An 11,692-nucleotide genomic window follows, 5' to 3' on the forward strand; every position below is an offset into this window, starting at 1 on the left:
CAAAGGTTATAAGGGAATGGGTTTTTTAGATGTGTCATATGACAAACAGTACAAGTGTAGTAGCTTCAGGAAGTAACTTGAAATAATAAATGAATGAAAAATAAACACGAAAGTGTGTAATCCTTGGGTACTCTACTTGCATAATTGTGCAGCATGGAAGACTGGTGATGAGCAAGTCAGACAGACAATGGCATGAAAACCTGTTCAGGTAACTTTAAGCACAACGCGGCACTGGAGCGATGAGTGGGCTGCCTGTGATGGAAGGGCTACTTGGCTTGTAGGTGACAAGGTGGACTTAGAAGATTCAAGCCTTGGTTTCTATTTGCAGAGTCTCATACACAAGGAACAATGCAAGTCTTAGTCTGAGACTGAACATTTCTTATGATGGATATTTGTATGTTATTCCTTTTCTTCTCTTTTAGTAGGAAAGTTTGATGAGGAATGTCTTTCCTTGATCTTTCTCACCACAAATCACTATTCACGAATAGTGTAATCTTCCATGTCATAATTGTCAATATATGTTCAAATAAAAAATATTTAATCTTCAGAATAAGAAGGGTCCACTTTAAAATGGAAGCATTGCTTCAAGTTGTTCTTGATGAAATCAAAAACAAAAGTCCCTTTTACAACGCTGGAGATTTTCTTGTAGACATCTTCATCATGATAAATAAATACAAAAAATGAATAAATAAATAAACATTCACAGAGGTTACTTTGACAAGAGAGAACTATTGGAAAAGGTCTATTCCTACACCTAGGACCACTCATGGATTCTTTCCACATGGGTGGCTTATTGTTTGTGATTGCTGCAGGGTAATGGTTCTTTTGATTCTTTTTGGCATCAAATACTTTAGAAGTGTGACTATTAGCAGGCTGGTTTGCTAACTGGCATGCACATTTGCACTTCAGAATTGCTATGTGATCTATGAAGCAGAATTTATGTTATTAAATGGTTTATTTGAGAGTAATTACTGAATACAGTGATGACTACACTGTTTCCGGTGAAAGGAATTTTGGTGATACCAAGTACTGGAAAAAAGCGCACTGTGAAAATGGCTCCGTCCTTGCTATAGACAAGAACTTTCTATAGCTTATTTAAGAAAGGATAGGAGTTACTGATGAGTGGAAGGGACACAAAGTAGAGGTTATATTGTCTTCTTTCTGCTGAGGTCCAGATGTCCCATGGTCCACTTCCTTAGGGCTGGGACTGTGTTCCGTTGGAGGATAGAAGTCGGGTCCTCTCTTTGGCTGAGCCTCTACGCTGCAGGACTCCTCCACTGCCTCCGATTCCACTGCCATCTGTGCGGTCTCCCCAGTCACACCGGTCGCCCCCACCCTCAGAGCGCCTGGAATTTTGGCGGGTGGGGGTCCCGTGGGGCCGGCCGTTCTTCTCATCTGGGAAGGGATCAACAGCAGAGAACAGGAAAATAAGTCATACAGTATATTTGTGTTAATTGTTTCTTTTTCTTTTAGTCCGTCAATTATTGTTAATATTTTGAGTTAAAGAGCCACATTCTTCTTTGCTCATGTTTGCTAATCGCAAGTATTTACAAGTTTGTACTAAAGTGATAAATATGGTTCAAGTAGTCCACAAAGGGGCCATGTTTACAAATACCACATAAAAATTGGGACTAGACTGGGACTAAACCCCGAAACTGAACCTAAAATAGACCAGGAATAAAACAGGGCCAAACCAAGTCTACTTCAGAACTAAACTGGGCTCAAACCAGGACCATAAAAAAACATGTATTACAAAGCTGAGGAGAGCAGCTATTACCACATAGGGCTTGCATCAACGGCTGATCATGGGAGCTGAGAAGTTGCGCTTGAATTGTTTCCACCACTCGTCTGAACCTGCGACTCGGACCTTCAATAAATAAAGTCAAAGAGTTTATTGCATTTACTGAATAATTAATTTGATAATTATTGCGTTTATTGAAAAGCTTTTATGAAACTAGTATAACCATCTTCAACTTGGCTGATATTTATAAACAATTTAAGACAAAACCATATTGGCCTAGGCTGCACATTAGATCGGTGCCCAACAGACTATCATCCATATTGCAAGGCTTGTTTTCCACAAGAAGACAGAAGGTGGAGACGACAAATGTTTCAAACACCCCGAAAATACATATTTAAGCATTACAGGGGCTTACAAAGATGTTTAATTCTTAGTTAGTTCTGCTTTTACTCTAGATTTTCCTGACATGATTGTGAGTAATAACCATTTCCTAAACATGTTTTATATAGATTTGCCTGATATGAGGGTGAACGTCACACTGTAGATCCCCGTCTCCCTCCTGCTCTCCCTGTCGCCACGCTCTCTCTCGCTCTCGGAGAAGGCAATGTCCACCTGGAACTTGACGGGCTTCTGGAAGACGGAGGGGCCGGCGGAGGACTTGTACTCGGCTCTGAAGCTGGTCTGCGAGAGGACGCTGTGGCTGAGGGACGGGATCTGCGCGGTGGGGAGACAGAGAAGCAGAGAGACCAACAGACTTACGAGGCAGGAGAGGTATGGGGTTTGACGCGAGTGTGGGGAGACAAAGGGTGGAGGGTGAGGAGAGGAGAGAGAGAGTGAGCCATGTGATTCAAACGTGCAGCAAGCCAGAAAAACACAAATAAAGAGAAAAACTGAAACAATGGCAAGTATGAAGTGAGCATAATATTGGGTTTGTCCCTGCAGCTGTGCCAGTAAGCCATGCCTTTTCAAACCAGTGCAGAAGATAGAAATTGGCGTGAGAGACAGAAAATATGAAATACTTACAGACAGAAAGGCGTGGACTATGTCGGCTTTGACAGAGCTCAAGGGTTTATCTCGGATCACCACAAAGATCTGCTCCTCTTTTTCTAAGCCAATGAAATTCCCAAACCAGGACTTCTTAGCCAGTCTGCAATTGTGGTTGTAATTAAAATTATGCAACAAATCATAAATATGCAAAAGTCAAAGGGTAATGACTTACTCTGGGCTTGATTCTGGTGTTAAACTGGACATGTCCTCCGACGTTGGAACTACAACACAAGGAAGTATCACACAGTGAAAAAAGCCCTGGACACAGATATCTGAAATACATAGTGATGCCTGTGATTTATCTTATAGATTAAGTATTTTTAATGGAATGAACAGTCATTACGGCAGCTCCTAATACTCAAAGAGGGACACTTTTGTCCTGGGGCTGCTACTCTCCTTAAACCCTCAACTGACACTGGATCTGATGATCCACCTGTTGAGCTGCACTGAGACTTTTGTTTGATCTTTCCTATTATAGTGTATTTTATTGCTCAAGATTTTTAAATTGCACCTCGGGAACAAATAAAGTGATATTTATTGAATTATAAATAGAATCCTCATGTCATCAAAAACAACATGCATGCATGAACAATGAATATATAACCTAGACTAAAACTAAGATAACATTTTAGAAATGTTGTAATATGTGTGTACTCACCTTGCAATTTGCGGCGATGAAAGCGCGGAGACCCGAGCAGGTTGTTCTTAAATGAGTTGAGGCGGGTTCTCCAGTGGGCGGAGCTACTGGCTGCCATGCCACTCCCTCCCCCAGGACTGGAGGGAGGGGTGAGTGATAGTGAACCCACGCCTCCCCCTCCATCGGCCCGCGAAGAGGATGAGGACGAGGAAGAGGAGGGCGGGGTGGAGGAAGGGTGGTGAGGGTGGTGGACAGGGGTGCCCAGCGGTGTGGGTAGTGGCGAGCCCTGAGGCGTCACCTGCGGCACAGAGTGGGCACAGTTTGGGTAGAAGCTCTTTGTCACAGACTTTAGGACAGAGGACGACGGGAAGAAGAAGCGAGGAATGGGTGAGAGGAGGGGAGATGGGGAAGGTGAAGATGGGTTGTGGAGGGGCAGGGATTTGATGGGCTGCAGATGTGGGCGCTCAGTGGGTCCTTTGGTGGGTAAGGTTTGTGTCTTTGGAGTCTGGGAAGCTTTAGGCTTTTCAGGAGCGCGTGCCAGGCGTTGAGTGGTGGTGCTCCCCTGTTTGGTCTCCTTTTTGTGAGGGGTAGTAGAAGCTGAAGTGACATCTGATTGGCTGAAAGTGAACACAGGGCTCTGATAGGACTGGGATGGGTTTGGAGGTTGGGGTGATTGAAGAAATGAAAAGTAAAATAGAAATAGAAATAGAAGATGGAGAAAGAAAGAGAAGGATGGAAATGAATATCATGCTCCATGAAAAGAGTGCAAAATGTGTAATATTTGTGTCTGTAGTTTGTGTGGAAGCACAGCGATGCTTACATGAAGTGAAACAGGACAGTGGCTGTGATTGTGATACAGTGATGGTGAATTATGCTGATAGTGATGTATATATTATTTCACATACAGTAATATAGTTAGAGGATGTGTGCACTGTACAGTACTAGCAAGCAAATACAGATTTGTATTCATAGCACAAGAAATAAATACACAAGGGTATTTACCATGCTGTAAAACAAAACCTACAAGACAAATAAAATACACATAGTTTTAGATGGCAGGTGAAGACCTTACCCGAGGGCTGCTCAGAGGACTTGACGAGAGACCAGTTGATGCTCCACTGACTGAACGAGACCTAAAAAATGTGAAAAGTAAACAAATAGTGTCCTAAATCTGTATGATGTGTGCATATAGTGTGTGTACAGTACCTCTGGCTGTGGGCAGCTGTGTCTAAAGCCCTGCGAGGAGGGGTGGGAGACCCCTGTTCAGTCACACTCAGGACCTCCAGACTTTTCCTCTCAGGGCGACAGCGCCCATGGCGTGTCAACATTGGAGAGTCAACACGCTTCCGTGGGGGGTCTACTGAGAGACATCAGCACACCAACTTGACATTAACATGTGCAGGTACAACTGATTGAGCTGACTTGAACATGATACATTGTAATAATTACAAGAAGAAATACCCCCTCAGCGCCCTTTCATCACTTTGCCACTTTGGGTTTACTTTCTACTGTGCAACTTTCATATACATTACTAAGTTTTTTCACTCTACAATCTATTATGTGATAATGTAGCATAAACTACAAAGGCAGTGTCCTCCTTTGACCCAAAAAGATATGCATCAGATGTCGTATCTTCTGGGATCTGTTTTGAAAATGTTTACCAAATACTGACTTAAAAAAAAGATTCAACAAGACAAATGATTTGAAATGAATAAATAAGCATTTTGCTTTATGCAATAAATAAAGAAAAAGATTCAAATAGTATTTCTTTTATTTATCTCCCACTTTACAATGCTGTACTGCTATCAGGATTCTGTCTTATGTATTCCTCCTGCCCCCTGCAGACTGACCTATGTCATTGCGTGGGGGCAAATCCTCATCCTCATAACTAGGGTAACGCTCCTTTCTGTCCAGCAGTAGGTAGTAAATAAGTTTCTCCTGGTTTTCTCTGAAAAAAAAATTAAAAAAAATAGGTAGACACACAAACAAACACTCTTTACACATGAATATTGATAATTTCCGACACTGTGGGACAGGTAAAGATTCTCTTAATGGAATAACTGCAGATAATATTGAGAGTCATTTAGTACTCATTACACAAACCCTCATGTTTTACTTAAAACATGAGGGTTTGTGTAATGCATGAGTCACTATCCCTTTAAAGACATTGAATGACTTACTCTTCACATTGCAGGTCCCGGGTGAGTTTGACTCTGTCTCTGAAGCACCCCAGTGAGTGCATACTGTCCAACACATCTGGGTCCAGCTCAGTCAGGGACAGGATTCGTCTTACACACACTCGTCTGGGAGGGGGCTGCTCAGGACATGGCTCACTACGGCTACCCCTGTGCAAATGCATGGGGACTACAATAATAGTAACATAAAAATGTATTTACAATTACAAAAATTCCAACAAAATCATACTTACTGATACCAAGGATGCTTTTGAATGCATTCAAGCTATAAGAGGGCACAAAAAATTACAAAAAATAATTTAAAATCCTTAAAGATTAATTTAAGAAGTAATCTAGTACAAGAAGTTATTAAGCCCTACTAAAAGTACTGAGCAGCACTGTTTAATTTGAACATGTGGTTATATATGTTTATGTCTGGAGGGGATATTGCCGATGTTTGCTGATGTTTGCTGATGTTTACCAAGTTGAATACAAATTTCTGTTTATGTTGGAACAGACTAATAAAGTTCTATTCAATTACATTCTAATGAATTGATTGACCTTACTCGAGTAAGGGTGTATCCTAGAAAAAGTTTAAATTTAAAATAAAATCTGTCTCCAAGAACTTTGTATTCCACACTGACACAAATGAGGAACAGGAGTCCTACCGTGAGCCTTTTTTCTGGGTTGACCTCGATCATGCCCTTGAGCAGCGACTGGCAGTCTGGAGGAATAAAGTGTGGCATATGGAACACTCCGCTCTTCACCTTCTCCAGCAGTTGGCGTAAATTGTCGTGGTCAAACGGCAAGGCGCCCTGAAAAGTGAAAGGAAAATTAAATAAATCTACAGATCACCTAACTAATTGCACTGTATTATTGATTTATGAAAGTGTGTCTTACCACTAGAAGAGCAAAGAGGATAACTCCGCAGCTCCACACATCTGCTCTTCGACCATCGTATTTTTCACCCTGTGCAAAACAGTTAAAACAAATTAAAACTGTGTTATAGATATGAAGAAGGGTAATTTTATAACATAAGGTATTAAATTATGACAGTTGAGGATTTGTATTACGACTACATTAACACTACAATATTTAACTATTTCAAAATTATAGGTTACCCGTATAACTTCAGGGCAGGCATAATGAGGTGACCTGGAAGGAAAGCATGTAGTCCACTAATATCCAGAAGTTGATCCACCACAAAATATGCTTTCCATGATTTTATACAACTCACCCACAACTGGTTTCTAGCAGACTGTCTCCCACCTGTAGGGAGGCCATGCCAAAGTCTGCAATCCTGATGTTGTTTTTCTCATCTAAGAGCAGGTTTTCAGGCTTCAAGTCTCTGTGACTGGACACATACAATAATAAATACTGAGTATAAAGAGTATCATGTAGGTTTTTTGTATCTTTAAAAAACCAACCAAATGGAGTGACTGTGGCAGAAATCCAAAGCAGAAATGATCTGCCTGAAGAACTTCCGTGCCTCTTTTGGAGTCAGTCTGCCCTTTTTAACCAGATAGTCAAACAACTCTCCGCCAGACACATGCTCCAGTACCAAGTATCTATAAATACAGACAGTTTTATAGTAGTTTAACATTTACCCTGTCGGCAATGAGCATCAAATTACTATCCTGAATGTATGTGTACAGTTTTAGGCAGTAAGAGGCGATTAAAAACGCAAGAGTGGGATGTAGCATTGTTATGAAAAGAAAGGGAACTCACAGGTATTTGTTATTTTCATAGACATCATGCAGCTTTAACACATGCGGGTGCTCAATCAGTTTAAGAATGGCAATCTCTCTTTCCACCTAATCAAAGAAGAAGACAGAGGCAAGATGAAAAGCAGAGAAATTAGGGTTGTTACCAGGCAGTAAAGTGAAAGAGTCCCACAGACTTAATTATAATGTTATTACTATTGAAAATGACAACTTGATTCATACCTTCATAAGTACTGACTCTGAGAGTTTTTCTCTGTTGACTATTTTAATGGCTACCTTCTGACCCGTAATACAGTGGACCCCCAGCTTGACCAGGCCTAAAAAGAGATGCACTTGCTTCATATGGCATCTGTACTTGTAATAAGTAAAGGCTTAAGGCAACAAAACACCAAACAATGTGCACTTACCTGTCTGCCCCTTTCCCAATGTTTTCTCCAGTCGATAGGGCCCAACATATTGAGCAGACTGACTTAGTGACAGTTCCTTACTCATAATGCTTAAAAGGATGCTGAGGGACGACTACCAGGACTTATACAGCACTGTAGCTATTGCAACAGCAAATTTGATCATGGAGGGCCAATATATTAATATGAGGTTTAATCTATATCACGAATAATTTCATTGACACAATAACATTATCTTTTTACATATTGGTTGATAGAATTTACTACAGAATTCCTGCATGAGGCCTAAACTTATCTAATGAACATTCTGTAACAGTGCTCTAAATGGCGAACAAGTAGTTTATTACCAATTTAACAAAACGAATAAGTTTGATTAAAGTCTAGAAGTTTGTTTATCTTGTGCATATCTACCACATATTTACATAGGCCTAATGACATCACAATGCCTCCAGTCAAGCCTTTATTCAAATTTGAAGCGAGAATGATTTCCCATTTAAAGCACATAAACCTAAATGCGTCAGTGAAATAGTCTAAAAATACAACAGCGTTGTATTTTAGGTTTAAAACATGCTATATTAGCCTCAGCTCACCTAGAGCTGTGAGGCTAGCTTTAGCTTCGACGCCTTGACCAACACCGCCTGTCAAAATAATTCACAGTTCCACAAGTTTCTGGACATCGACCAACGATACGTTTTGTAGCCCTGTCGCCACATTGTCACATTATTTGGAGTTGAAGTGCTTATTCTTTCTAGCATCTTTAGCGTAGCCTAGCGCCCCCCCTCCCTGACTCTCCCCGTCTCTCCCTCAAGTAGCGGATCACAGCATCTTCTGCGCTCTCCTCTGGAGTGTCCTCCCCATCACCGCTCCGCACACAGGTACAAAACACAAATATCCACAGATTATGGCGGGCTAATCTCAAACTCTTTTGGTCCTTTGTAATTATTTGAGTTCACGCAGTGTCAAGGCCCACTGCATGACGCTCCCCTTCTGAATCTTTGCCGTAAATCGATATTTTCTCTCCGCTCTTCCTTCGCCTCTCTCGCATCAGCATCCGGGTCCCTCTCCATCCTCTCGCCTCCCTCCCCCGCCCTCCCCCGCTTCCTCCTCTGTCGTTCTCAAAATACGCCGATCTCTGCATTCACCTCCACTGGCCGCACTCAGGGGCCCATGAGCCACTGCCTCTGCTACACCTCCCTCCAGGGGATCCAGGCAGACGCAGGCATGTGTAAATATGGCCGGAGGGAGTGAGGGCCACAGGGCAGCACTGCCTCGCCCTCGGCCTTTCACGGTCATGGAGGTCCGGTTAGTAGACCTATGTTCCTACAGACACACAAGTCATTTGGCTAAGCGTAGTCCAGACTATGTGTGCATCTGTTGTAATAAATAAGGATGCAAAAATCACACCAATTCTCGCAAAACCATCATTGCATTGAGTAAATGTAGACATGGCAATATGTTGAGAGTGGCAGATGGCAGAAAGAGGTATGGATAGGGGATAGCAGATCTGAATTGCAATCTGTAAAGTATCTTAAAACCTCTGAGGTCTGAGTTTCAGTTGTGTTGTGGGTGGATAATTCCCCAAAGTCTGTATTTATCTGTGCCAGGCTGGTTGATTTGCTTTCAGCCAGAAAGACTGTCTTCATGGACAGAAATAGAACTGAACAGATTTAAGCTCCTTCATCCAAACAAATAGTCAAGCTATGGAACAATAAAGCGTGCAAATAAACTGCACATGCACATTATAATAAATGGTGATTTATTTCTGTTGTAAACCATTTACAAAATCTTCTCTATGGTTTATGCTTGTCCTCCTCAGTGCAGGCTAAAAGTGACCAATAGGCTAATGCACAGATTAGGCAAAGATTAACAAGCTTTGCTTAACTCCATTAAGAGTGTCCTCTGTAAACCTGCCTAGGTTTAAGAGACAGGCTGACAACTTACTGGAGAAAAACATTCAAGTACACAGCTGTTTAAATACATATTACAAAACCTTATACTTTACACTGCTTGAAAAAATACATTAACGTACAACCTAAATGTTAAACCAGGTATTTTAGGATCTGTGAAACCAAACAAAAAAAAACATAAGTAGGCTATTAATGGAACAATATGAATGTTGAATATGGATACGCTGTAGCCTACATTCTACCACCAACATGCAGAAATAAGCTAGTGTGATATCAACAAAAAATATAAATGTCAATGTTATTATATAGGCTACTTACATTGTCTGATTTATGTCATGATCCTTCAGACAGGGTTTTGATACAGGCCTGGAAAGCATCTATGAAGTCTTTACAGGGCAGCTCTCCCTTCTCTTTGACACTGAAAAATTACAGTCTATCAGTGTAACATCATTTGTGACAATAGACTTCATATCAAAATATTGTCTATGTGACATGCCGGAAGGATTACAATACACTCAGAATTGTGATGGCTTTTAGTGATGTTGGAAAAAGCTGTTGCAGATCCACATTTAATCTCCATGTGCACATACACCAAATATGTTGCTTGCTGCAATCACGTAACATGAACCATGGTGAGTCTAACATGTAACTATTTAAAACACAGTGCTATATATGAACACATATTTGTGGGATTATTTTGTCACGTGGCGTTTACAGTATGGACACATAAGGAAGGATTATTGATAACCTGACAACTTTTTACATTTAAATCACTCCTATGAGCAGGACCATAATTTTGAAACAAAAGAAAAAATAATAATCACAACTGTAAAGTATGTTATGATGTGATCGATAGAAGAACTTTTGTCTGACTCACCATTTGTCAACATTTTCCTTAATGACTTGGCACGACACTGGCACAGCTTCCACTGAGTCTGGCATTTTGACAGTAGAGCTGGAGTTCCTAGAGGTGCAAAAGCTTTATGTTGCAGTGCGCAGACGACCAACACAGTAAAAGAGAGAGGGAGGAGGAGGCCTGACTACAAATGATAGGCGTCAAAGTTTAAAAGGATTCAGATTTCACCAATTTAACATTAACAATGCCTTTGGTCACCATTTTGTGGTCACTTCATTGCATTTATGCTGATAAACTACACTTGTTTAGTTATTTCTTTGTTTTTTATTGTGTCATTATGCAGATACCAGTCTTTTAAGTGAACCTTTTTACATTACAAAAGCCTGTAATTAAACTTTAAATGCACTCCACAGGGGACTTGACTGATTGTATTTTCCTGACAACACTAACAGGGGAAATGCAAGCTTAAGCTTTGCAGTGAAAAATAATTTTGAAAATAGTTTTGATCTGGTTTATGCTAAATATCTCAGTGTGTCTATAGCCACATGGAGCCAAACTATATAAACTATACAAATTAATGGCATATTATTCAAATTTTATAATTTTGTAAAAGCATCATTTGTATTTCAAATACAATAAAAACAAAAGTAACTTCACTATCTGATATGCAGAAAAATTACAGCCACCCATTTCCAGTATTGAATTTTACCACTAGGGGGTGTCCATGCCTACAGATTATAGACATCTATTAGACATCAATAGATAAATAATTAAGCACATACATACCATTGTTTAGAATAGATCTATTCCTTTATGCTGTCTATAAGGCAGAATGTGAAAAAGATAATTGCCTCCACAGGCCACTAAAATAGGCTACAAAAAGCAGGCTATTCAAATACTGCCATCCACAATAATAAGATTTTAACAATCATCATGGCACTGTGCCATCTGCTGGTGTTAAAATATACTACAGGAAACATACAATTTAAAAATTAAATCCAGCAAAGGAATACAGAATACCAGAAGGCGATGCTGTGGATATTGTTTTGGGGGCATTGAGGTGTCCGGGTAAGGCCTCCTCAGAGATGCTCCAAGATACTGTAATTCTACTTTAATTTCCAGTTACAGACTTGAATTATTATTACTGATTTAAAAAATTACAACGTTCCTTGTCATTTCTTTCCTAATAAAATTATCCATAC

General features: G+C 40.4%; 1 protein-coding gene across 2 annotated transcripts; it reads right to left on the reverse strand.

Moving 5' to 3' along the window:
• Positions 1-464: 464 nt before the first annotated feature.
• Positions 465-8,791, reverse strand: LOC117387206 (serine/threonine-protein kinase BRSK2-like). 2 transcript variants are annotated; one of them, XM_055229861.1, is made up of 19 exons: positions 7,731-8,791; positions 7,546-7,640; positions 7,328-7,413; positions 7,027-7,167; positions 6,837-6,953; positions 6,721-6,754; positions 6,500-6,568; positions 6,268-6,414; positions 5,854-5,885; positions 5,606-5,770; positions 5,276-5,373; positions 4,632-4,785; positions 4,498-4,558; positions 3,447-3,723; positions 2,961-3,009; positions 2,765-2,888; positions 2,257-2,455; positions 1,778-1,867; positions 465-1,395 (listed from the first exon to the last, which is right to left on the reverse strand). In XM_055229861.1, exons 1-19 carry the CDS (start codon positions 7,813-7,815, stop codon positions 1,196-1,198), a joined length of 2,223 nt encoding a protein of 740 aa, XP_055085836.1. In that variant the 5' UTR covers positions 7,816-8,791; the 3' UTR covers positions 465-1,195. The 2 variants fall into 2 exon arrangements, with proteins under 2 accessions (XP_055085836.1, XP_033840536.1); XM_033984645.2 differs by having other exon boundaries at positions 3,447-4,071.
• Positions 8,792-11,692: the final 2,901 nt, after the last annotated feature.

The sequence above is a fragment of the Periophthalmus magnuspinnatus genome, chromosome 19, assembly GCF_009829125.3.
Source record: "Periophthalmus magnuspinnatus isolate fPerMag1 chromosome 19, fPerMag1.2.pri, whole genome shotgun sequence".
NCBI classification, from domain to species: Eukaryota; Metazoa; Chordata; class Actinopteri; order Gobiiformes; family Gobiidae; genus Periophthalmus; species Periophthalmus magnuspinnatus.

Excerpts from the sequence above, each read along its gene's own strand:
- LOC117387206 (XM_033984645.2), bottom strand. The coding sequence starts at position 7,815 with ATGAGTAAGGAACTGTCACTAAGTCAGTCTGCTCAATATGTTGGGCCC. Across the intron at positions 7,168-7,327 it reads TATGAAAATAACAAATACCT|ATACTTGGTACTGGAGCATG; the intron begins GTGAGTTCCCTT and ends CTGTATTTATAG. Across the intron at positions 5,374-5,605 it reads CGGGACCTGCAATGTGAAGA|AGAAAACCAGGAGAAACTTA; the intron begins GTAAGTCATTCA and ends TTTTTTTTTCAG.